This window comes from Neolamprologus brichardi, chromosome 16 (assembly GCF_056152115.1).
Source record: "Neolamprologus brichardi isolate AB-2024 chromosome 16, ASM5615211v1, whole genome shotgun sequence".
Classification (NCBI taxonomy): domain Eukaryota; kingdom Metazoa; phylum Chordata; class Actinopteri; order Cichliformes; family Cichlidae; genus Neolamprologus; species Neolamprologus brichardi.
Genome location: NC_142119.1, coordinates 10,454,585 through 10,480,968, shown reverse-complemented (window position 1 = coordinate 10,480,968; position 26,384 = coordinate 10,454,585). Strand labels below are relative to the sequence as shown.

The 26,384-nt window shown below is 39.6% G+C and overlaps 2 protein-coding genes across 2 annotated transcripts in view; one reads left to right on the top strand and one right to left on the bottom strand.

The window, feature by feature from the left end:
• Positions 1–7,047, top strand: part of itgav (integrin, alpha V) — a 42,278-nt gene extending 35,231 nt beyond the window's left edge. Inside the window, exons 26-32 of the mRNA XM_087829903.1 lie at positions 11–116; positions 476–634; positions 1,212–1,346; positions 1,648–1,761; positions 2,375–2,482; positions 3,245–3,364; positions 3,553–7,047. Coding sequence (XP_087686029.1) covers positions 11–116; positions 476–634; positions 1,212–1,346; positions 1,648–1,761; positions 2,375–2,482; positions 3,245–3,364; positions 3,553–3,645 — 835 coding nt within the window. The 3' untranslated portion in view covers positions 3,646–7,047. The remainder of the gene's footprint in view (positions 1–10; positions 117–475; positions 635–1,211; positions 1,347–1,647; positions 1,762–2,374; positions 2,483–3,244; positions 3,365–3,552) is intronic.
• A 224-nt stretch (positions 7,048–7,271) lies between these two features.
• si:dkey-69o16.5 (Alpha-aspartyl dipeptidase-like) lies at positions 7,272–26,206 on the bottom strand. The gene is made up of 8 exons (XM_006806416.2): positions 25,791–26,206; positions 25,021–25,109; positions 23,116–23,190; positions 22,889–22,968; positions 22,288–22,461; positions 7,915–7,974; positions 7,722–7,804; positions 7,272–7,411 (listed from the first exon to the last, which is right to left on the bottom strand). The coding sequence occupies exons 1-8, from the start codon at positions 25,883–25,885 to the stop codon at positions 7,345–7,347; spliced, it is 723 nt and encodes a 240-aa protein (XP_006806479.1). The 5' UTR covers positions 25,886–26,206; the 3' UTR covers positions 7,272–7,344.
• Between the last annotated feature and the right edge of the window lie 178 nt (positions 26,207–26,384).

Genomic DNA, 26,384 nt, shown 5'->3' with positions numbered 1-26,384 from the left:
GTTTTTCCAGGTCTTCATCTCCTGGTCAGCTGTTTATTCCTATCGCCAACTGGAAACCGAGAGACCCTCCTGTATTCGGTGATGACATCGGACCACAAATAGTACACGTCTACGAGGTACAGACACACATGCACGAACATGCGGGAGAGACGGGTGATTCTGTTTTTTTTATCTCACTGATTTAACTAAGACTGCACAAGATATTATTATTATTATTATTATTATTACCAGCAAGCATAATGTAATGTAGGTCAAGCTGACCTCATGATTTCACTATGAATTATGCTATATGAGACTGTATTTCTTGGTCTCCCACCCTTTTGGTATTATTGTATAGTTCAACTGCTTTTTGTTTTTTGAAATGATTTATTAGAGCTTCACAGTCACAGATTTAATGCCAGTGGTTATTGAAAATATTTCTTCTGTATTTTTATTTCTTTGGACTGAGATTAAAACTTGCATTCCCCTTTCACAGCTCCTGAACAATGGTCCCAGTACGTTCAGTAAGGCAGCGCTGGAGGTCAAGTGGCCGTACCAGTTTAGAAACAGCTCTCTGCTCTCCATCATCAGCTACGACACAGAGGGACCCATCAACTGTACCAGTGACACACAGATAAACCCACTCAATGTCTCTGTAAGGCACACGAATACAGAAACAACCCAAATGCACACCAATACTCAAACAGTTCACAACATACAGCTTCTTTCCACAGTTTTGTCACCTGTTATCTTAAAGGCACTTCTTCTAAATTTGTGCTTAAAAATATGACTATCACAACCATGGATTTTCTTAATGAGATCAGCTGACATTAAACTAGTGCTAGGCTGTACTTTATACCACTTTGTACCAAAACATGCTGAGTCAGTTTAACCTTCAGTTAAGCGGCCACATCATCACAGGACACACCTGCTTACAGTGGTGGTGAGAGAAAAAGGCAAAGCCTCTTGAGGAAATGGGGTAGCTAAATCAAATGTTCAAAGTCAAACTGCAGCGCAGACCAAAAAACATGTCAGCACCAGCTGATAAAAAGCTGCCCTCTAGTGGTGAAAGTTTTTGTTAAATTCTTCAGTTTGTAATTAGACAAAGTAGCTTTAAACACCAATAAGAAGTATTTCTGCTGTTCCAATTAATAATGTGATACTGTGGCAGTGCTCCTTCTCTTACATGTTTCCAACAAATAAGCCTTTCTTTGTGTGTCTGTGTCTTTCAGAACCCAGTGAGCACCTCAAAGAACACCAGCACTGTTACGCCTGGAGGACGAGAGTCGGAGGGACGGAATCAAAACAGCGTCCGCCAGAAGAGAGATCTGGAGTCCAGAAATGCAGAGAATGACCTGCAGACACTGGTAAATCTACACAAGCACATATGCTTTGAATAACCCATTTGTATGACATGAAATTACACCTTGACTCATGTCTGATCGTGCTAAGAACAGCTGATGCATCCCAGCAGCTTTAGATGACATCTTCCTGTTTAAAATATTCAGAATCAAATTGTGTTCCTAAAGAAAAGCATTTGTGCATTTTTTCTGTCTGTAATTATTTTCTGACCAAAGTGTGTGTGTGTGTGTGTGTGTGTGTGTGTGTGTGTGTGTGTGTGTGTGTGTGTGTGTGTGTGTGTGTGTGTGTGTGTGTGTGTGTGTGTAGGACTGCCACACAGCTAAGTGTCTGACACTAAAATGTCAGGTCGGTCGTCTAGAAAGGAGGAAGAACGCCATCGTCTTCATCTACTCCAGACTGTATGTCAACAACTTCCTCAGGGTAATCAAATAAAAGCACCTATGTTAGGGCAGAGCAATGTTACTGAACACAGCAACCAGCTCTGTGTCTGTGTTCTCTTAAATTATAAATGCATGCTCTTTTCTTTCTGTTTCCTTTCCTGATTAACACAACACAACATGCACTGGTTTGGGTTTGCTGTGTGTCTCCATCATATTATTGTAGTGTCTTTACCTTACAATATAAAGCACCTCGAAGCAACTGTTGTTGCAATTTGGTGCTATGCAAATAAATGGAATCTAATCACACAACAGAACATGTGTGCAAAGTCTTAGAAACAAAAGCTGGTCTTTATAAAGTTTCACTGTTGCACTAACCCAGTGATGGCTGCCTGTGCATCTATGGGTGCATTACATGCAGTGGTTGCTAATAGCTAATCCAACATTCATAATCTGGACTTTTTGCCAAAATGTAAACAAATAACCAGAACACAGTGTTGCCCAGACTGTCACATTTTTAAACCTCTGTCCTAATTTCTCTAATAGCTGAAGAACACATGTCTGTTGTTAGGTAATATCCATTCTCCGGGTCGTGATTTATCCTCAGCATTTTGGACTTCATTTGTCAGACATGTGACTTTTTTCCCTCCTTTCAGCCTGAGAATCAGAATCGTTCCTTTGTGATACAATCAACGGCTAGCTTCAGTGTGATCGAGATGCCCTACAAGAACCTGGAGATGGAGCTACCATCCAATAGCACCACAGTAAGACACACAAACACAAATGATCAGCATGCATGGAAGACACAGAATTATTATTATTATTACAAACACAAAGTCAACACAAAATGTGTGTGCACATATACGGAGGTTTCATGAATGAAATGCGTAGCAAACTAGTGACTTTAAAGTTATGGTTTTCTTCTAAAGTTCAAAGAATTTCACAGAAAGATAAACAAGCATACAAAACTTCTCAGTGCAGGAAGTCAGACTCATGACAGTAGACTCGTTATCAGCAAGGAGATGAAAAATAAGCTCTCTCACCTTGCTGTTACACAAACCAGTTCCTGTCTGCAGAAAAACAAAAAACAAAAGAAAAAATCTTGATTTCTGAATGAGCTCATATTTTCACATAAACTACATGAAATGTAATCATATAAACAGTAATAGTCCCTTAATATTAGATTTTAAATCAGTCAGAGAAAACACATTCTTCAGTGTTTTGCTATCATACAGCAGTCTCTAAATCACTGATAAAACATGTTAGTGCAGGTCCACAGCGTGTTCGGAAGCACTCGCTGGCATTTAGACTCCCGACTCTTCATAAAGATTATGGACTGTAGACTTAATGAAGCGTTGGAACAAGTTGATACCAGTCTTGAGGTATTTATTTTAACAACCTTGAAGGAACACAGATGGAAGGACAGTGCATATTTTAAAGAGTTAGATTGGTAATTTTATAACAGCATAATGACTTTAATCTGATCAGGACAAAGTAAGTATGTTTTTGGTTTTGTCTCGTTTCAGGTGAGTGTATCAGTGGTTTGGGTGGCTGAGCCTCCTCCACCAGTGCCAGGCTGGGTGGTGGCTCTGGCTGTGCTGGCAGGACTGCTGCTGCTGGCGCTGCTTATCTTCATCATGTACAAGGTAGTAAACATGTCCATTGTCACTGTTCTTGTGCTGCTTTTTTCCTTTTTCCTAAGCTTCTGTAGTTTTACACTGAGACGTGTGTTCAGACGTTGCTCTTCTGTGTCAGATTAATGGCTGAAACACCACTTTCACTACCAAATATAACCGACTCTTGTGCCCTCTTTTCTTCTTCTTCTCCTGTGCAGTTGGGTTTCTTTAAGAGAGTCCGCCCCCCACAGGAGGACTGCATTGAAAAGGAGCAGCTGCAGCCGGAGGAGAACGGAAACACTGATGCCTAGATGTCAAACTGTGAGGGACTGATGGCAAATCAGTAGGGGGTGGGAAGAAATCAGGGTAAAAAGGCCTCTGAGAGCATTTCACTGTATTGACTGTTGGATGGCAGATAATGATATTGATTTAAGATTTAATGTGCTGGTTTTATTTTTATTTTGTTTTTTTTTTTAAAAATTGTCAACATGTATTTGTGCCAAAAGAGAATCTGGAAAACATTGATCAAACAAAATCCACAAAGTTGAGTGTTAAAGGAGCAGTTCGACGTTTCCTGAGAAGCTGCATCACAGTGTGTGCGTGATGCCTGAACGACGCTGATGTTACGAACTGCAGATGTTTTGTGAGTTCACACATACATTTGTTTAATTTGTGAGAGTTGCATGATCAGATTGCCTGCTTTAAAAATATAAAGCTACAGCTTGATTAGCTTACCTTAACATGGGACTGGAAACAAAGAAAATTCACCTCATCTTTTCGCATTAATGATATTAAAAATAACAACAAGTATTATGTAAACATTTAATAAATGTTTTTTGTTCCCTAAAATCATTATTGATAAAATGTGTTAAAATGCTTTTACAAACTAGCTGTGAGAGCTAGCAAGTCGATCTCTTGTAGTGTATTCAACATTTGAAAAATGCAGAATTTCATATTTACAATTCAAGCATTAAAAATTAAACAAGCTAGAGCATATTAGTGAACATTAAAGCTGCCAGGCGTATCTTGTTACCTCTTCACAGGACCACGCTAGCTGTTTCCTAGCCAAGCTAAGAAACTGCAGTTTCTTATTTAATATTCAAACACAAGCCTGTTGTCATTCTGAACATCTAACATGTCCAAAACCGTTGAGCTATTCCTTTAACAAATCGAGAAACTTAATGGTTTTGTTCCAGCAGGCAGTTGAAATCAAAATTACAGTTTTCCAGAAGTTATAAGAAGCATAAACCACCTTAATTTGCACATTTTCCATCCAAACACAAATTCAGCAATGAGATAAATGGTCTTGTTGTTATGTTACACTTAAGTCATTGTTTTAGAGTTTTAGAGTTTCTAAGAGCAGTTAATTATTAATACAGCCAGTGATTATTATTGTATTGTATTAAAGAATACCACAGACTGAATCAGTGGAGTTTAAATTAGCAAAGGTGTGCTACATTATCCCAGCTGAGACACAAGAAGCGTAAAACACCACAAACACAATAGCCAACTGATCCAAGCAGAGCATAAACAAATAAAACAATATGTCACAGTGATGTGCCATATTATCTTAGTATGGACTCAAATTATTACTACGCAAAACAAGTGTTTGTTTCATATGTGAGAGTATCGGCCGATATATTGAATTTTTATCAGTCGGATTCCACTTGTAATTTAGTAAATGTTTTTTTTCTTTTTGTTTTAGTGACGTGATTAGTTGTGATCAACCAGCAATTTAAAAACAAACAATAACAAAGCAATACGGTAACTGAAGCAGCTAGTTAGCTGCATTCAGGTCTTTTTAGATGTTTCGGTAAAACTGGTTTATCTGCTGTAGCATGGGATGATGGGAAGCTCACAATAATATATTTGCCCTTATGTATGCTTGTTTTTTCTCTTCCTGCTTTGTGTGTGGGGTAGCTGATCTGCATTTCTCTTGTATGAGTTTGCTTTGGGATGTTGGTGGTTGTTTCCTTTGTATTTTGTACACAACATTAATTAGAGTTTTAGAAGTTTGTCCAACTTTTTTCAACACAATCAAGAAAATGTTTGGCCAAATGTAATTTTGTTTGTGCAGAAAATGGTTGAAAATCATTTTAAGTTCTGTCTGATTAGTCATTCCACAGAAGCCTCGTATCTCGCATCATTATGTTGAAGCTGATCTTACGTTGTGTCTCTGCAAGCTAAGAGCTGTAACTGGCTGAGAAAATGTTTCAGGCTGTATGGAAACCGGTTTATATTTGCCATACATTAAATGCATTCAAGATCCTAACAAGTATTGTTAAATGAACAATTTCAGTTATTTTTCAAGTGAATAGATGAACTTAAAAATAAAAAAATAGGATTTTTATTTTTATTTTTAACCTGACCAATTGATGAAAGTATTAAAGTATTTAAGACATTACACATTTTAATGTTTAAGATTTGTCAACATGTGTAAATACCTTCAGTCAGTGGCTAGAGCAACAGCAAAAGTAACTATGGGGGTGGAGCTTAACAGACTATTAGTAATTCTAACCTGGCAAAGTACGGGCTGTTTTAGTGTTAGTGAGCTGCGACTTGAGTGTTGACCAGTGTGTGTTGACGTGATCACTTGGATTGGATTGTGTATTTGCAAGCATGTGATTGGTTAATGTTTCATCACGTCATTGTAATAACTAGTTGGGGCCCGTTCAGCTCACACAGCAGCAAGCATAGAGTTTTATTGTGTAGTTTTAAATCACAAACTTCTTTTTAAAAAGACTTGTAGTCCTTTTCACTGAATTGGTTGTGACAGTTTTTCCTGCACTGAGGCCTTTTGGATTTCTACTTATTTACATTCAGATTTCAGACTGGCAGCTTTGCTGGGAACAAGTTAAAACGAACGCAGGTTTCTACTTTGTGTTTTGAGTATATGATTGCTCTAATACTTAAGAAAAAAAAAAGAAAAAAATACTTTGCTATTTACCCATATTGGGTTCGCATTATAAATTAATGTTTATAGCTGATTATAGGTTTAAAAATATAATAATGCACGTAACATTCATCATAAAATAACAGGAAGACTTTAATAAGCACATTATACTTCATTGTTTTCTTTCAGTGGCATCTTAACCAATACTTTGAACCACCATGTCCTACTTGAGCAAAGAGTTGTGTGTTTGTGTGGGACGGCACTTCTTAACAAATGAGTGATTTTGGTATGAGGATTGATCTTAGGTCAGTGCTCTCATGAGGGAGATAAACTGAGCGGCTTCACTGCACTGTTCATTTTTTCTATAAAGGTTTTCTAAGGTTGATTGTGTGTAAATTAGACCAAAACAGCATGTTTCTCTTTGCCAGGAGTCAGTTGGACAGAAATCTGTTCATTTCAGTATCAGTCATTTCAAATGACTCAGACAAGCTGCAAATCGCTAAAACATTTATTTCTGTCCTAACATCTTTGATATGACCTCATTGTCAGCACTGTTGTCCTGAGCGATGATGCAAAAGCCTTTGGTGAGTAGAGGAGTTTGTGTTAAATATGGAGGAATAAAAAAAAAAAACAAAGCCTCCTGGCAGATACGAGTGATTTGCAGCCAGTCATTTGTATTTAATATTGCTCCGTGTTTCTTTCTGCCCTAAGAAAATATTGACTATTTTTGATGTATGTATTCTTTCACATAGAGAATAAATGATTTCATAAAGAGATGATTTTACCTTCAAACTAAAATAAACTGATTTGTTCACATCTGTTCAGTGTTTTGTGGTGATCTCTTCTTTTTAAACCAGGCAACCTTTTACAAATGTATATATGAATATTGCATTTAAATCACATCACCATGTGTAAAGTGGAGGGAATTGTACTTTACAGACTTAATGGTCAATTTTTGCTTTAATTTATTCAGGTTTGCTAAAAAAAAAAATACTAGATTAACTTACGCTAGGTATTTACTGGAGAGACACATTAGATGTTTCCTTAAAATCTTTATTCTGTTGCAACCAGAAACATTGAAAACTTTGTGCTCCTCTTCTTGCTTCCATTTGACCGATCATTGTGCATCAGTTAGCAGGAAGCTAAGGTCACTGCCTGCCTCATACTCCACTGTGGGCTTTTTCCTGAAACACATAATTATACACAAAAAAGAAAGCATTTATAAAAATCCTGCTGATATTTTCTGGTCACTGGAATAACTCAACTTGTTTTGCGTTCTCAAATTGTGTGTTTGTCCTACTGATGATGTACACACCCTGGTTACACAGTCACATTGCCGGGATGCTGTAAGTTTAGATTTAGTTAAGAACATGTTAACATTAAACTAATTTTGTTTTAGTGTAAGGCTAATAAAGGCTACAGTCGATTAGAAAGGAGATTGGATAAGTCAGTGTGATGTCATCTCAAGTCATGAAAACTTAAAGTGTGTGTTACCTGGTGAACAGTCTGGCCTTAGTGGTTCCCAGCAGTGTCGCTTTGTTTCCCTCCACTAGCAGCAGGGAGCCCTCCCTCAGACCCTGACAATAAACAAAAGAGACGGTAATTTTCTAATGAAGCCGCTTCATCTTCTCGGCATGAAAGATTTGAGCACTATTACATGTATGCAGGTCTGCTTCCCCTCACTCACCAGGACACACGGAGTATCGGGTTCTTCGTGGTACTGGGTGATCCTCTGCTCTCTGGTTTCCTACATGAAAACAAGATTCAAGATTGTAAGCACAGTGGAAACAGTGGAGGCTGAAACCACAGCTAAAATATAACTATTGATGTGACAAAATGTTCAAAATAACCTCATCATTCACTCTTCTTTTTAACAAAAAATAAGGACAACTGCTTATTGGTGACAAACTGTCCTCAGTTAATTCAGCAAGTGTATTTTAATAATAGCATTCCTGTTTTGCTGAATACCTGCTGCTGTGACCACATTACAGTGACAGAAGAAAACCCAAACCAAAGGGGAAACTCTGGGTTTAGTATCTTACATGGACGACTAGAGGACTAGAGGAGCTGGGAATTGAACCACTGACCTTCCAAACAGATGACTCAGTGTACCTCCTAAACCACAGTTGCTCATGTCTGTTCAGCTAAATACTGCTCCCAAATGTGTGATGATATTAAAATAAATTATAAACATAAATAAAAACTAAAATATTTAAAGATACAAATCTAGGTTTATTAACATTTGTCACTGTTGCAATCACCAAGAGTGACCACCAGGGGTCGGTGGACACAGCAATATATCTTTCAGAAAATAAATTTGTGCTTTATCGACATAAATATTTTTATGAAGTGATTGTTTTTCCTTTGTGATTCTTCTCACAGCTGTTTGTTAACAAATGCTAACAACTGCTTGTCAATGTAAATCATTTTTCCAGCACAAAATGCAATTATTCTTCAGTTCTTTTCTAGTGTCAGGATCTGGATTTTGTTATGTTTTGTTTTGGTTTTCTTCTTCTTCTATATCATTACAGCATCAGAATCATTTCACTGTGAAATGTATGCAATAACAAAAATCATACTCCAGACTTCACCTTACCCTCTGACAGCTTGCACTGAGCAAACCTTTCCTGTTTTCTGACACTTTTACCATCTGAACAAGAAATGATGAAAACCGCCCTTCCATGAACAAAATTTACACCTCAGGAACGTTTTTAAACCATTTAAGAATAATTATATACAGAAATAATTTGGCAGAAATCTGAGAAGTTCGTGTTCTCCCTTAAGCTGGACACCAGATGCTTGCTGCCACGCCCTGTAGGTAGTGCAACTGCTACTCCATGGCCTGGCTCTATGAATTCAGTGTTTCACAACCCTCAAACTAAACATTGCATGTCATCACATTGGTCAGAGCTACCCTAAATTGCTTTGCTGACACTGCAGCTTTTTTGTCAGCTGTTGCAGTTTTACAGCTCCGAGTGTTGCATAATTTCCTCAGGCTGTTTTATCACGTGTTAGCTGAAACTCATGTCAGTCAAACCTTCTGCAAATCATCTGTCCCTTCATGCAGATTGTTTATAGACCCTTAAGGTCTAGAATGCATCAAGTTTAGGCTGGAGTCCAGTCTTGGTTATTTCCTACTGTGTCTCCATTCGTTTCTGCAGAGATACTTAATATGACCACAAAATGCAGGTAGTGCATAATTATTTATTAAAAAGATTCCCACTGGTGTTATCGTCTTTCTCCTAACTATCATTCTGTGGCATGAAGTTATTAAGTAATAAAGTGCAGATATATCCATTCATCTTCTACGGTCCAGGTCAGAGGGGCTGCGGTCTCAGCAGAGAAGCCCAAAGCTCCCTCTACTCACCCACCTCATCCACCTCGTCCCAGGGAGACACGGAGGTGTTCTGAAGTCGAGAGATATAATCTCTGCAGTGTGTCCTGTGTTTGCCCTTGGCTCTTGGTAGGACATGTTTGTTATACATCATCCTGGAGGCATCCTAATCAGATTCCTGTACCACCTTAATTGTCTCCTTTCAAAGTGGACGAGCAGTTGATCTGCTACTGCAGATTTACTGAGGTCCAAATTCACTCAGTGTAAGGCGACATCCTTTTAAAGCCGAGCGAAAAAGCTCTTGTTCCGGATTCAAATATTGGGAATGGATACAAGAGGAAAACCAAAATAACAACACTGGTCCGGCCGGGTCAAGTCAAACGATGATTTAATGAACACACGCGTGGGAGATGGACACCATACACAGACAGCATCAGATCTCAAAATGGTGGAGCCTTGATCAAACTCTTATAGCCTCTAGTGGCCCCCACCTAATCATCAGAGCCTAAACATTCTTTCTCACACAGCGCCTAAGCTACGACCTTGGCTCCCTGTTTATCTGCTCCTGATGAAATGGGGCAGTATGCTCTGTTCTCTTCTAATCAGACAAATGAGACGATGACTTTCTGTGAACAGTATTTCTTATAACTCAGCAGTATAATGCATCATAAAACAATATCATTCATTCACAATAAATCAACAGTCTAATGTAATGCAAATCAGTTTACCAAATGTAATAATTATCACCTTCTTCTAGTTCAGGAGCATAATGCAAACTGAAACTACATAATAATTCACAATCTTTAATTAGGGGTCTAACATGGCATAAAATAATATCATAATCCCACAATTCCCCCTGTTGAGCTCTTTAGACATAAAGAGCTCACTTACACCCTGCAATCCAGTGTTGCCGGGTTCATTTCTCCTTACTCCTCAGGCCTTTTGTCCCCCTGTTGGGTGAACCATATGTGAGATGACCTCTGTGTTTACGCAGTTCAGATGCAAGAAAAACTTTTATTACAACAACAATAGTAGGTACAGATGATACTCCCATCACTCCCCAGTTCTCCCACAGCTTTATTTCGGTGCTACCTTATACCCTCCAAACGTACTCGGACTAGAACCTCTGTCCGAGGAGCTTTTAACCTTTATTTTATTGCTGTAGGCACCATTGCCTTCCAGTCGGGTGATCCTCTGCTCTTGTTTCCTTCAACCTCAGGGGTTAGACAACCCTTCAGTCGTTGCACAGATCAGGGGATTATTCTGCCCCGATTTCAAACAATGATCTGTGTATTCTGGGATCACAGCTGTGTTCCCCAGGAAAAGGAACAGAAAGGTGTTCTCCTTATGACCAACAGCCTCTCGAACGTCGTTGGTGTGGTGTTCCTGGATTTCCGTCAACCCCTTCGTGGTTATCGCTGTGTTTATGGGATCCATCCTTTTTAGGTGACTAACTGGAGCCCAAAATGCCATGACACTTGAACCCAGTTGATGTTTCAGCAGTCACCGTAACTGTCTCTGCTGCCAAGGATCCTCGTATATCTGTGACCTCGTCTGGTGGCTGTTCCTTTCTCTGTAAGAGACAGAAAACCAAAACACCTCTCTTCCTAGCTCTAACAATCTAATGTTGCTGTCTACTGATCTTTTGGTGATTCAGAATTGGTTTAGAACATTCAGAATGTCCCAAGGACTTATCCTAATTTAGTGTATGTGTGTGTAAGCGTGTTTGCATTTAGCCTGCTGCACTCAAGGCATTTCTTACACTTTATCAGTCCGGACTATCGCCGAACGAAGCTTATGACCTTCAAAAGACCGAGTGCCAACTCATTATAAGCACATTTGCAAGATATATATAAAAATGATTAAAACCACTCATTCTAATAAAAGACATAAAAAACAAATTAGCCATTTCTAATTCTAACATGTGTCCATTCAATTAAGCTAGAAAATTAAAAGAAAAGGTTAGTGACCTCATATCTCAAAAAGTATCAGACTTTCTCCTGTCCAGTGTCGTTGCTCCAGTCTTGTTATTCTGTGTTAGGGAATGAAATCAATTTAATTGTCATGTTAGATCTGTTCAACACCTGGCTCCGCCCAGAGCCTGCGTCTTCACAATCGTCTACAAACAAAACCTGTATTATTATGAACTTCACTTCAACATGAACTTGTTGACTACTTTTGACACCTGTAGATAGAAGATTAACATGGGGTTATAACAATCACTGTAATACAAATGTTAATATGTCAATAGCTTCAATAAATGTTCAATGCAATGCTTGTTATATGATTCTGATGTAACAATAATGCTGATGCTAAAATAACAGTAAAACACACCCTTTTTATCCCTTACTGACCACAGCAGGGGCCTCTATGTTTTGATTCAGCCATGAAGCTCACATGAAGCTCACCTGATTCATCACTGAGCCCCACCGGCACTGGCATCTGACAGGGTGGTGCTGCATATTCTTCCTTTAATGTCACTATTTTCAATCTGTTAATTAGAGTGCTTAAACATGAAGTAGACTACATCCACTACAAGTCAAGACAACTGTGAATGTGGCCAATTATCAATCTATTACCAATCAATAACAAAAAATAGCTTTTATTTTATGCATGCTTTTAGTCAACCACTCACCCACAGGATCTCCAATCCCAGAAAATTCCTTCTCCTCATTTAATAAGTCTGTCCTCCTTCCATGCCCTGGTAACTGGTCCATCCAGAGCTGTATCATTATGAAATATACATACAACAAGCCAAACCACACCTTGGTCACACCAACCCTTTTCCGCCCTGAAGATGTCCAACGCCATCTTAGTCTGGACTGTCAAAGGTGATTTTAACGCTGATTGTTCCGACAATCCATTTATAACATTTCCTGGTCAGATTAGCCAATCCCTGCACACTGGAATAAACATAATCAACATGATCAACATTTTTCCTGCGTGTTTTTTCACCATCTTATTAATTCCAATGCTCCATCCTTATGTGATTTGTTGCATTATGTTTATCTAGAACTCCACAATTTTTCATGTTTGGGGTCAAGTTTTAAGAATTTGACCATACGTGAAATTAATGGTGTTATTGTAACATGGTAGACTAGTGTGCCCGTGTTAATTCAGCTCCATATTATTGTGTGAAGTTGCACTGGGTTGGGAGTGGTTTTTTGTGTGTGTGTCACATTTTTGGTTAGCCAATGGCTGGAATGGGGTTGGACTAATTAGAGGCAGGTGTACTTGATTGCACTGATACACTGGTCTACTTATAGCCCACACTACAAACACTGCTGTGTCATTTTGTCTCTCTGTGCATGAATGTAATGTGATAATCTGATATGTTTGGGATGGATGGGTTTTGCGCTATGAATTTTATACTGAAGGTGTCATTTTATCTCTCTGTGCAGGCCAGGGCCTATTATATGCCACAGCCTAAAGGCAGCAGAGTTTCAGAGGCTGGAGTGATCACTGGCTATATGCTTGCAGGGTAGTGGGTCTCCAAGGACAACTTCTACCCCTGTTAAAGGCAACATGTGGAGTGCAACTGGCCGTGTGGCATAGCTGGCTCTGGCCTTGGGACTGTGTGTTTTTATTTGATTCATAAATGGGACACTGGACTGTTTTATCTTTTATCTCTTGATATTTTTAATCACTAAATTATCTTTTAGAATTTTATTGACTGTCATCGTTTTGCCCACGACTGAGACGGTTGGTCAGACCTGAAATCTTTCTTTGGGTGTGTTACATTATCACCCCCATCGGGGCTTACCTTTCCCACTTCTGATGATATTCCTCCCTATTCTTTGCAAGTACCCGCTTTTGGTGGCGAGAAACTGTTGGTGTGGTCAAGTGGGCGCTGTAAAAACAAAAGCTCAGGACAGAACAGTTATCAGTCATGTACTTCATACAAAATTAGCATATATTGAATTTCATATTGATCCTCTGAGTGTAATGGTACATTTTAATTTTAATTTATCAAAGCTAAACACAATAATTTTTCTTTATTTTGCTCTTGTTCTTGTGCAGCACCACATGCCCCTGTCGGTTCTATCTTACTTTTCTAAATTATTGACTATTTCAATGGAGAACCTAAATGACGTGGACCAAGGTTTGTCATTACATATCTCTATTTTGAATGTGACAAGTCTATCATTCCCCTGTTATTCATACACAGCAAATTCAAAAGTGTTAAATGTTTTGGTATTAGTAGTCTTAGAGTTAATTTTACTCTAAGTAGAGTCACATTCTTTTAATGTAACTCTGAGGTGTAAAATGATAGTAGTTAAAATCGAGTGTTAAAAATGAGTGTTTCTATTTCAAATCTGGAGGTGTTACAATGGAAACATTAACGCTTGACCTCTTAACTCTGAACTCCTACAGGGGCTATGACACCAATAGAGTAAATTCACAGACTCCGCCCCCAGCACGGCTCCAATCGAAGCTGAAGTGAAGCCGTTTCAAAACATTTTGCTCTACATATTTGAGTTGTTTGCCATGCTTGGTAAGTCATGTTTTCAAAGATTGTTTCAATTATTATTATTAGCTTTTACTTCTGTGGCTCTTTGGAGTTGAGACAAAGCTGTGTGAAAGGCATTAGCCATGTTGCTCGGTGATAGCATAATATTCTGTTTTAGCTAGCTGAAAGGTATTGTTTGCGGGCAAATACCACAGCCTTGAAAAAAAGCTTGCATGTGAATTTTCAGTCAAATTTCTTGGTCAAGTACACTTAAAACAATGTCTAGAATGTGAAATGTTGATATAATGGTGCTACTTGAAGCCTGAAAACGATCTCCCATAAAAACGAACAAACAGCAGTAGCAGATGTCCCAAGTCCCGACTGAGTTCTACGTTAGCACTTAGATCCCTCCAGAGTTTTGTGCACACGGTTTTAGGTAAAAATGAAAAAGGTTGAGGTTTTACATTTAGTTCAGTATTACCTGTTGTCTGTGTCCTTGTCTTTTGGGAAAATACTTTACACAAGTAATGGCTCAAAAAGGATTCCTTTTTTTTTTTCTTTTTTTTTTTTTACTGTGCTGCAATTGATTTGTGCCATTAATTAGTGTCAACTAATTTTTATTCAATCTCCACATAGGATATGCTTGTGAAGATGGAATATGGGGGAGAGCAGAAGTGCGTTGAAGTTCCACAAAGTGATGAATGAAGGACATGCATATTGTATTTTGTATTTATTGAAATAAGTGATGAGAATGCTGTTATATGCATTTACCAGCTCACCTATGTCAGACCTTTTGATAAACGAAATTCTAATGAAAGTGAGAACATGTACACTGTTACATCTTTCAGAAAATGTTTTGAAATTGTGGTGCACAATTCAGAATAAATGTTTTTCAAAAACCATTGCGTCTTTTTAGTAAATGTTTATTTCCAAAAGAAATTTCTAGAAGTTCAGAACAGTAAAATTCCCGCTTTTTAGAATGAATTAGAAGATAACTCTTACGTAGTTAAACTAAAATACTCTTTGAGAGTTAATATATAAACTCTTAACACCAAGTGCCAAATTATCAACTCCAGAGAGATTTGGTGTTCAACACTAAATCAGAGTTAACGTACCAACTCTCCAAAAAGAGTCAAATTAACACTCTCTGGTATGGACCCATATAGACACTTTAAAAGTGTTGAAATCAAATCTGACAGTGTCAATTTGGACATGCTGGATTTGCTGTGTAGGTATCAATAGAGTTTTTTCTTGCTTTTTCTATCAAAATTGATTGACTTTTTACAGTGGCCCGCTATGGTTAATAATAACATGTTCAGTCATGAGTGAAATCAAAGCTTCTCTTCACTTTAGCATTTAACATTCCCAACAATATAATGTGCTGCATTAATCGAAACACAGCTAATAAAACACAATTTTCTTGATGGAAACATCAGTAGCTCAAAATTAGCAACCAAAGGGTTAAGTCTGCAGTTCACACTCATGTGAAGCTACAGCCTCCCCCCCTAGTCTCTGTCCTCCTACTCCTGCAAAAACAAAACAAAGCGAGACAAAACATCCACCCTTCTTTTACAAGCTGGGTGAAATGTTTGTAGACATGTACTAATCCTAAAGTCGGTACCGTTTTTGTCTCAGTGTCAAGTCAGTTTAAACATTTAGTCGTCAGTCCATCACAGTCCAGTCACATGCATACATTCACACACATTCATACCAGATATTGCTGATAATGGAGTCTCACACGCAACCTATTCGAGGCTCCATCACCAGCAAGATGACGTCATCATTTTAAAGGAAAACAGTTCCTTGTTTTTTTGGACTGGATTGACTCGCTGCAATCCTTTTAGGCTCAGGACTTCTCATGTGATCAATGTCCCATATAAGTGAATTTCTCCAGAGCCCATTATAATTATGGAGAAAAATACTTTGCAACTGTTTCTAGTAATCATGTTTTATAGCGCTTTAAAGTTCCATCTCTCAGGCCTGGATTAAAGAGCTGATTTGTTAAATCAGGAACTCACAAAATACCAAAATATCACCACCGGTGGATCACTCCTCCCAGATGTTCTTATTTCAGTGCACTGTAACAAAAGCAAAAACAAACGTAACCAATAAAATACTCATATAATAACAAATACTGGGGCCCGTTGGAAACATGTCCAAGCATAAAACCATCTTTCTCTCTCTTAGAGAAAGAAAACAATCCGAACCTCACTGATAAAATCAACCTAGTGTTAAGCAAAACCCAAAATCAACCAAAACTTCACCAGAAAGTTTTTCTCCGTCCCGGGACAATATTGTGTAAGCATACAGGTACCGTAACTTCTTTTTGCACTGACAAAAACATGTTGGACTTATTTCAGTCAATAGTGGACACTAGTTGCACACAAATGTTTTGCTTTGGTAGAAACTGAGTTAAATCAACACAACCTTTTCATATTCAGTAAACCTGTGCATTTTGAGTTCATATTACATGATTAAGACATGTTCAGATGGAGTAAGTTAAGCTCCTGGAATATTTTAATCCTTCACAATTCTGTCATTTTATTTCAACACTATTCAATAACTTTTATCCAAATTCTACTCGGTCCCTTAAATACTACATGTTGTCTTCATATTGCCTACGGTTCAACAAAGTCTAAATTCTGGTTACCATAAAAATTGAATGGGTCTACAACAACTACCATCCTCCTATCTTTATCCTAATTGCACGAGGGCTGGGAAATAACTCTAAAGTGATAGGTTACGAGGCAGGGTGCACCCCAAACCGGTCACCAGTCTATCACCTAGAAACAAACAACCATTTACACTTACATTCACGGATAATTTAGAATCATCAATTAACCTAACTCTAATAGCTTCATGACTTTTCACTGTGGCAGGAAACCAGAATACCCAGAGAGAGACTACTGCAAACTAGCCAGACTGTGGACTTGCACCCAGGACCTTCTTACTGTGGAGCAACAGCACTCACCAGCATGCCAACAATGTAGGAAATACAGGGAAGCTATGATTTCCTGTTGAATTTTGTACAGATCTTTAAAGCCTGAGGCAATTGTGTTAAATACATGTGGGATGCTTACGTAAATCCAAGGGCTGGCCCCCTTTTCTTCTTTTCATTTTATATTTTATTATTGTTATTATTTTTATTTTTATTATTATTTTTTAGTGTGTCCCTCCTTCAATTAAATCTCAATCACAAAAATGTGGTGCTCCGAAGTAAGGCTCACACCGTTAATTCATCATTTTCACTCTGTACCACTGCTCCTTATCAGGCTGTGTGAAGCACAGTAAACAATTCGGTCGAGGCCTTGAGCCATAAACAGACATCACTCACAGACATTGTTTTCATAACCAAACTGCTCTAGACCCTGTCCCCTAAATCTACACAAAAGCCCTCTGGGTGACATGAAATGCATTTAACCAATTAACAATCAATGGCTTCTTGTTGTTGTAACAAATTCTGTATTTGGACGTTTGTGTGCAGCATTTTGCGTATCAGCATAGCATTTGTTAGTAAAGCATTCTTCATTGCAGCAGCGTGTGTGTATCACTCTTCATTGCACAAACATGTGTATGTGTATGTGTGCATGTGAGTGTCTGTGTGGATCACTTCTCCGTGAATTGAATCAGCATTTTGATTTGTGTGCGTGCGTGTGTGTCATTTCTCAGTCAATCAACAAGTGCATATGTGTTCATATGTGTGTTTCTCTTGATTCTGAGTCAGTGTATGTAGATGTGTGTGTTTGTGTGTGTGTATGTTTGTGTTCATCACTTTCCTGTTCTGGTGTTCTGGGTAAACCATGGCCTGAAGCGTGCTCTGGGGTCCTGCTCTCCTCCTTTTCAGTCCGTTTGGGTCCATTGGTGCTGCTGCCCAAAGTTCTCTCCATACTGGTTCTGGCCCCAATTGAGGCAGTCCTTTTCTCCAGTGTCCTGCATCTTCTCCTTGTCCAGCTCCTCCTTAACTTGACCCTTTTTGCTTCTGTAGGTCCTTCAGGGTTTGCTCCTGCTGTTGGAGCTTCTTGTCAGGTTTGGCAACCTCCTGCTCCAGCAAGCTCCGGCCTGATTTCAAGTCCTGTATCTGGGACTCTAAGCCTGACTGATGGGTTTGATTAGCAGCCAGCTCCTCCTGAGCCATGCTCAGTTTCTGCTCTGATGTCTTGAGCTCTCACTGAGGGCAGAAACCTCAGAGTCTTTTCCGTACACGTCAGATTGAAGTTTTTGATGTTTTCCTTGCTTTGCTCCACGGCCTTCTGCAGCTCTGCTGTTCGGCTCTTCTCACAGGTCAGCTCCTGACCGAGCCCCGACACCTGTGCCTTCAGCTTATGTTCTTCTGCTGCTTTTGTCCAATCTGAGGTGCCTTCTGACCTCAGTTACTCCTCGTGTCTCTGGCACGCCCTTTTTGCTGCCCGATCCTCCGTGTTGGTCCATCACTGTCCTGCACAGTTTTAATGCAGAGTTGTTAAGGTCAGCATTCTTTTGCTCGGCCTCACTTTTCATCCGGGCTTAATAGGCGTCTCGTCACAGCTCTGTCAGCTGAAGCTGTCTGGAAATCTCCCCCGTGTAGTGAAACGGGCCTTGGATTTAACGTTCTCCGTCTCCGCTGCATGAGATCTTTTTCCTGCAGCACTGTTGACATTCTTAGGCTGTTGTTGTGAGTCCAGCTGCTGTAGCATTTGGTCAGGGTCACATCAAAGATGGTAGAAGGGAGAGCAAAGATGGTAGAGGGGAGAGCAAAGATGGTAGAGGGGAGAGCAGGAGTCCAGGTCAGCCTCGGCTTTCCGGGCCGACAAAGCAGCCTGTAATTAAACATAAAGAGAAAAAACAAAAACAAAACAAAAACAGACGAACAGGAAAATGATGTTGTTTGAAAATAATGTTGTTTTGGCTGTGTTATTCAGAGAGGGGCCAGGCCCTGTGTCAGCCTTCTCCCCCCCTTTTTTTTGTTTTTTCTCACTATATAATCAACTCATAACCCACCAAGTTGACAGGACAACACAGGTACACGTTAAAATTCTTAAGATCATGTTTAATAATTCAAAAAAGGAATTTTATTTCATTCAGTAATCTCTTGTATTATTCAATCAGAAAAAAAAAAAAACATGTCACAATTCGACTCTTTTAACCACTAAATTTATTATTTCATCACTGGTTTGTGATTTACCAGTGTCTGTCATTTTGAAGTCAAGTTGTTGTCCTGCAACCCAGAGAGTTTAATTGTTAGTAGTGGATAGACTTTATCATTTAACATCAGGTGTATGTTAAGTTTTGCTGCTTTAACCTTGCTGGAAAATCTTCACGTGTTCATGAATGTAAGCTGTTTCTTCATTGCGTGTGTGTGCGTTTGTGGGTGGGATATTTTAACTTTTTTCTCAAACAAGGCATTTCTCTAATTGTGTATGTTTTTAATTTTGTTTCCCAAATTTTGATTTCCCACCTTAAATAACAGCATTCCATGTCTTCAGCCAGGAATTAGAGCTTGCTTGTGAGATTCAGGGACACATGGTGCCAAAAACAATTCAGTGAAAACCTTGCCTGAAAATTTCCAGTGATGGTAGCCGATAACTGGAGGAGAAGATGTCCTTTAAGCTTCTTTTTCGGGTGGGGACAAAGTGAGAGGTCAACCTGTAAAATTTTGAGCCAGAGCTTGGCATGTGTGTCGTCCCAATTTTATTAATCTATCCTTTTGCTGCTGTACTCAGGTCTCCTGGTTGAGAGAAATCCACCTGTATTAAGAGACTAAAACATTCATTTACTATTTTTCTTACAACATCCATTTAATTCATCCACCTAGATTTTACTCTCTCTCTTGGTGCATAGTTCACACAGTCAGGCAGTTGCCTCTTATGGGCATGCAAGTTTCCGGTCACTTACCCCCAACAGCTGCGAAGCCGTCTCTCCCATATCAAAACTCAGCCAAACATTAAACATTTCGTAGTCATTTAAAACTTTATTTGTAATATTATAATCAGCAAAATCAGCGTTTTAATTACAGGCATGTATCATTGTTTGCAAATCATACTTATAAAACTCAATAACACGCTAAACAGGAAGTCCTCTGTGGGCTTCACAGCAGCCACCTCATTTGCATGTTCACACACTATCTAAAAATAGCTCGCAGCGCGCTGTCGTCACACACAGCCTCGTTTCACACTCAACTCTCTATTATTTTACAAAGACGTCTTATATTTACAATCACTCTCAGGCCTGAAAGTTTTAGCGCCTACACAATTTTGACAAATTTAAGATAACGGGTCCAACCGAAGAAAGTCCAACTTTTTTGTAATCAATTAACCAGTATCAGACTTTAACTGTATCTGGCCTCATCTCTAAAATCCCTAAGTCAATTTACAGTGCCCAAAAAAGCGCAGATAAGGAGACTCTAACTCCTAGCTTGTTCCAGGATGCCCTGTACCCCACAGTCAAGCCAACTGAACTAACCCTGTTCGCCGACAGGTCAAGGTCGCGCGTCCGCGGCCAGGAGGGAGCGTAACCTCCGGGCTATGCGCCTCTTAGTGGACTCCAACCACCGTTCTAACAAAATTTATAATACTTTTAAACAACAGACAACACCCAAAAACAAGAGTATGACTGATGCAGATGCAACGTTATCGACATTGGAGACTCTAACTCGCAAAATGACCAACACAGATGCAATCTTTAGACCAATGGAGACTCTAACTCCCAAACTGACCAATTCCCTATCCATCTACCTGAGACTCTAACTCAGTATTATTACCTTTACCTGAGACTCTAACTCAGTATTTTTACCTTTACCTGAGACTCTAACTCAGTATTTTTACCTTTACCTGAGACTCTAACTCAGTATTTTTACCTTTAAGCTTATTTCAAGTTTCAAAACTCATGAGATTTTTCATCAAAATCAAAACAGACACTCACCGGCAACTTTTACTGAATAGACATTTAATTTCATCGTCCAATTCAGCACACTTCGGATCAAATCAACAGGCCTGTGCCTACCTCTTTTTTAAAGGCGCCTGTCCACTCAGTTCGATTGCCGGATAATGTCTGCCCGTCTGACCACCTCGGACCGTCCAAGCCTCCAAAACTTCCATCCCAATACCACAGGACGAGCCCCCAAAACTGTTCCGGATTCAAATATTGGGAATGGATACAAGAGGAAAACCAAAATAACAACACTGGTCCGGCCGGGTCAAGTCAAACGATGATTTAATGAACACACGCGTGGGAGATGGACACCATACACAGACAGCATCAGATCTCAAAATGGTGGAGCCTTGATCAAACTCTTATAGCCTCTAGTGGCCCCCACCTAATCATCAGAGCCTAAACATTCTTTCTCACACAGCGCCTAAGCTACGACCTTGGCTCCCTGTTTATCTGCTCCTGATGAAATGGGGCAGTATGCTCTGTTCTCTTCTAATCAGACAAATGAGACGATGACTTTCTGTGAACAGTATTTCTTATAACTCAGCAGTATAATGCATCATAAAACAATATCATTCATTCACAATAAATCAACAGTCTAATGTAATGCAAATCAGTTTACCAAATGTAATAATTATCACCTTCTTCTAGTTCAGGAGCATAATGCAAACTGAAACTACATAATAATTCACAATCTTTAATTAGGGGTCTAACATGGCATAAAATAATATCATAATCCCACACTCTTTATTCCAAACCTCCATGGCACTTTCACCGTTTCACTGTTGGAGCTGTTTCAACAGCTTAATTATTTTATTTACATATTACTCATAGTGCAAACATGTTGTTGCTTTGTCGCTTCCAAACATATCTGCTTATCTTTGAGCAGAGGGCAGCCATAAAGCAATGTTAGAGTGTTACTTATAACACTGATACGGCATACAAGCAACAGCTCAGTGCAGTAATCATTTTCTTATATCTGTCAACCAACCAGCAAAACAAAGACTCCTACATCGTTTTTCACAGATGATTTTTAACCTCAGGCTCGTAGCAGTTCAGAATTTTGAGTAGTTGTAATACTCCCAGTATCTCTGATCAGTTTCATTTAGCTGTATATTAGTGAAGGCTTTGCAGTGGACTGTGGCTGGAGTGTCTGCAGCAAGAATTTCAGCTTCATCTAGTCGCAGTGTAAAGCAACAGAAAATAGAAATCCTCAAAAACAAGCATCCAAAGCTCTACTTGTTATAAAATATATAGTTATTTCCAGCTCTGACAATCAGTAACTCTTTAGATGATTATTTGCAGAGTCTAGACTAACCTGCCCTAACGGCCTCCTCACAGCAAACAGAACCTCAGGCTGTGCGACTCACCCCCATGTGGCGGCTGGTGCGGTCGGCGTCCAGGTAGTGCGGGTTGATGTTGAAGGGGACGAGGCCAATGGCAGAGAAGGACGGAGGGAAAACAATGGGCATGTCGTTAGTGGTACTGATGCTGATGGTGGCCACATTAGTGCCTGCACTGGAGCCCATGTAGGGGACACCATCCTGGGCAAGGATTTAAAGAATGTGGGAGTAAAGAAAAGGGAGACAAGAAGTAGTCATACTACTTAAGTAAGAGCACACGGGTATCATTGGTTTAATTTCTTTTTAATAATCAAGACAGAATTTTTCTGCAATTATTTTTTAAAGAATCTAATCGATTTGGTCTGTTGTTTATGTGCATATTCATATAAAATGTGTACATAACTCCCCCAAATCTATTAAATTTATGTAAAACCTTTATAAGACAATAGTATTTTTTTTATAAAACATATACAAAATTATATTGAAATGGAATGTTTTTAATAAAAAACAACATCTATCAATCTATATATATAACCATTTGTAAAAATGTTACATTTTGCAATTGTAAAGTATTTTGTTTGTTTGCTGTCTTGTTTTGTTCCAGTAAATATTTTTGGATTAAAAATACCTCCATCACTCTCTTCCTGATCTCCATCACCACCTTGTTGTCATAAAGACTCTTCAGCAGCCGGAAAGTGTTGCCTCCACCTACAAACAAAAGCCTCTTTTAGCATCTCCATACTGCAGATTGGGTAAAGTAAAGGTTAGACGGTAATGTAGAATAAGAGAAAGAGAAAAAGTGTGAAATCCCTGAAGAAATTCCAAGAGCTGTTGCTTTCCTCAGATGTTCCTCACCTATAAAAATGCCCTCGGCCTTCCGGACAGCATCTACAGGGTCTGAGGCCTCGTGGATGCTGTCCACCTCATAACCTGCAGAAGACAAATGCTCTTATGACATGTAGGATTTGACTGAATTACATCTAGCAAAGCATGTCCTGTAAACTATCATATACACTGAAATCGAAAACAAAAACAAATACTGAAAGAATGTAGAAAAAATGGAGAAAACACCAAAATGCACATAAATAATAATAATGGATTGCATTTATATGGCGCTTTTCAGGACCCTCAAACCGCTTTACAATACCACTATTCATTCACTCTCACATTCACACACTGGTGGAGGCAGCTACAGGTGTAGCGACAGCTGCCCTGGGGCAGACTGACAGAAGCTAGGCTGCCATATCGCGCCATCGGCCCCTCTGGCCATCACCAGTAGGCGGTAGGTGAAGTGTCTTGCCCAAGGACACAACAACTGAGACTGTCCAAGCCGGGGCTCGAACCGGCAACCTTCCGATTACAAGACGAACAGCCAACTCTTGAGCCATGATCGCCCCTGGACTGTGGCTCAAGATAGACCAAATACGCTGACTTACATCAACAAGATGCACAGAAAACACAAAAAAATACACAGAATACACTAGAATATATAGGAGAAACTGCACAGAAAATACAGGGGAAAATTGGTTTCTAAATACCATAAAGCATAACACCTTAAACGTGTGAATCACCCATAAATTATTACTATACTATGGAGGAGCGGTCTGTGTGTCTCAGTGATCCCATCGGCTATGATGTCCTATGGACTTGCCCCTGGTAGGGTCTCTTGTTGGACAGGGTTACCGGGACCACACCCTGCAGCATGACCTGGAAGGGAGGTAGAGCATCTGATTGCTGGGCCTTAGCCCATGTGGTCCAGACAGGCACAGCTCAAAAAGGCAAATTGAGCCCATCTACTTGTTTGCTCAAAGAGACAGAGGCCTTCTACTTTGGTGCTCTCTGCTTTCTGCAGTTGATGTGATCCTGTTGGCTTCATTGGTGGGTCCAAGTCGTCTGAAGCCAGGGTTCTGAGAAGGAAAAGGATTGAGTTCCCACTCCGAGTTAGAGACGAGTTGCTATCCCAAGTGGACGAGTTTAAGTATGACTGTGACTTGTTCCCAACATAGGGAAGTGGAAGATTGACAGACAGGGCTGTATCTCCAGTGATGAGGACTTTGTACTGGTAGATTGCTCTGAGCCATCAGTTTACCAACCGATTCACATCCACACCCTCACCTGTGGTCACAAGCTCTGAGCAGTGACCAAAAGAATGAGACTGGAGCTACAAGCAGTAGAAATTAGTTTCCTTCGAAAGGCTGGGCTTTCGCTAAGTGATAGTGTGGCGAGTTCAGTCCTTCAGGTAGAATTTAGAATGACTGCACCACTACTCCTCCACACCATAAGGAGCAAGTTACATCCTAATCAGTTGGGCATCTGATTAGGATGTCTCCTGAATGTCTCCTGGGCAAGTGTTCCAGGCATGTCCTAGACCCAGATACACTGGATTAATTACATCTCTTGCCTGGCCTGGGAATGCCATGGTGTTCCCCGACATCAGCTACAAGCAGTTGCTGGACTTCTGTGCTTTTGCTGCTACTGTCAATGACCCGGCCCCAGATAAGTGGCAAAAAATGTTTAGATGGATATACAGAAAAATTCCTAGAAACACTGAATACTGTGCTTTCCAAAACAAAATATAGAATATATACACACCCTCAAATATTAAAGTAAGAGAAAAATGTAGAACACAACTCTTAAATGAATGTATGTTTTATTAAACATGAACACAAAGGCATATAATTACTTAAGGCTTTATGAATATGAAACTAACAAGCAGGTGTACAGTATGAGACTCAAAAATAATCTGTTACATGAACCTACCAAGAGTCTTAAACTTGTCCCTGGCTAACTTAGTGTAGGCATCTCTATCATGGAGAGCATAAGGAACAAACAGCACCCTCTTCACGTCTCTGAAATACATACAAACAGATTCATGATAAACACCAGACAGGCCGTCAGGAGTCCTACCTCAAGACCAGTCGTGAATGTCTGCACACTAAACTTAAAAAGGTTTCATTCTAAGGATTTTCGCTGCCCTCTGTCCATAACTTTACAGTATTACATTGATGCTGAGTAGCAGAGCTAAGAATATTTATTAGGTACTCTATATAATTACATTTTATTAGTTTCATGGGTTTTCAAACATAAGTTGTGTTTACCATTAAATACAACCTTATGAACAGATTAAAAGTGCAGCATAATTTGAATTTCATACATATGAGTGGGCAGGCTTATATAAACCAGAAAACTGTGCCCATTCTTTGCTGTTCTGGTTTTCTATAACATATTTATTTCTGATCAGCTATTCTGATTTCCTTTTCCTTCCAACCCCCTCATCCCAACCCCCACCCCACTCTGCCACCACCCTGAAAAATTCTGCAAACGCCCCTGCTCGTAGAGGGATTTACAAAGAATCAAATACAAATGCATATATAATCCATGTTTGCAGAGTAAACTGACAAAATAAAAAATAAAAACTTTCATTTTTCTTTTACGTCTTTGCATGTCACTTGACTTTGGCCCCACTTCCTGTTTCCTGTCCCCTTTGTCAACTTTCTGGCCCACATATATGAACCGCGGCGCTAACTTACTTTCCAAAGAAGCTGGAGATGTGCTGCTGACAGTGCTCCAGGTAACCACTGCCGTGCAAAGTGGAGTTGGACACCAGCAGGAGTCTCCTCTTCATCTTGGCTCGAATAGAGAAAGAGAAGAAAACCCACACAAGTTTCAGTGCGGCGGAGTCCAGAGGTCCGGGGTCACAGTTCAACTGTGATTAGGCTGATAGCGGCTCCCTGACAGCCCGTAAACCGGCTCTCATCAACTCTGATCCCGCCACGGAAGGAGAGTTCACCTGGGAGCCGTTTAAAGCTCACAGCAGCATTCAGCACACCGTGTTACTGTCAGAGCCGCTCTGTCCTTTCTACTTTAAACTTACGCTGGATCCAGCTAATACTTTTTATAAGGAGTAGTTGTATTTGATCATTTTTACCACTAGCGGAAACAACACTAGCGCTTCTAGCCAAGTACTTTCACAATAAAAGTACCTCTATTTCGTTCCTCCTCAATTCTGCCAAAATAAAAGCGTCCTTTTTTCTGCAAGACTATCGTCTAGTTCTAACAAAACAAAAGTCCTTCTTCTTCATGGGCTGCTCACAGTCCAGTAAAATCCTTTCAGGGTAGAATTA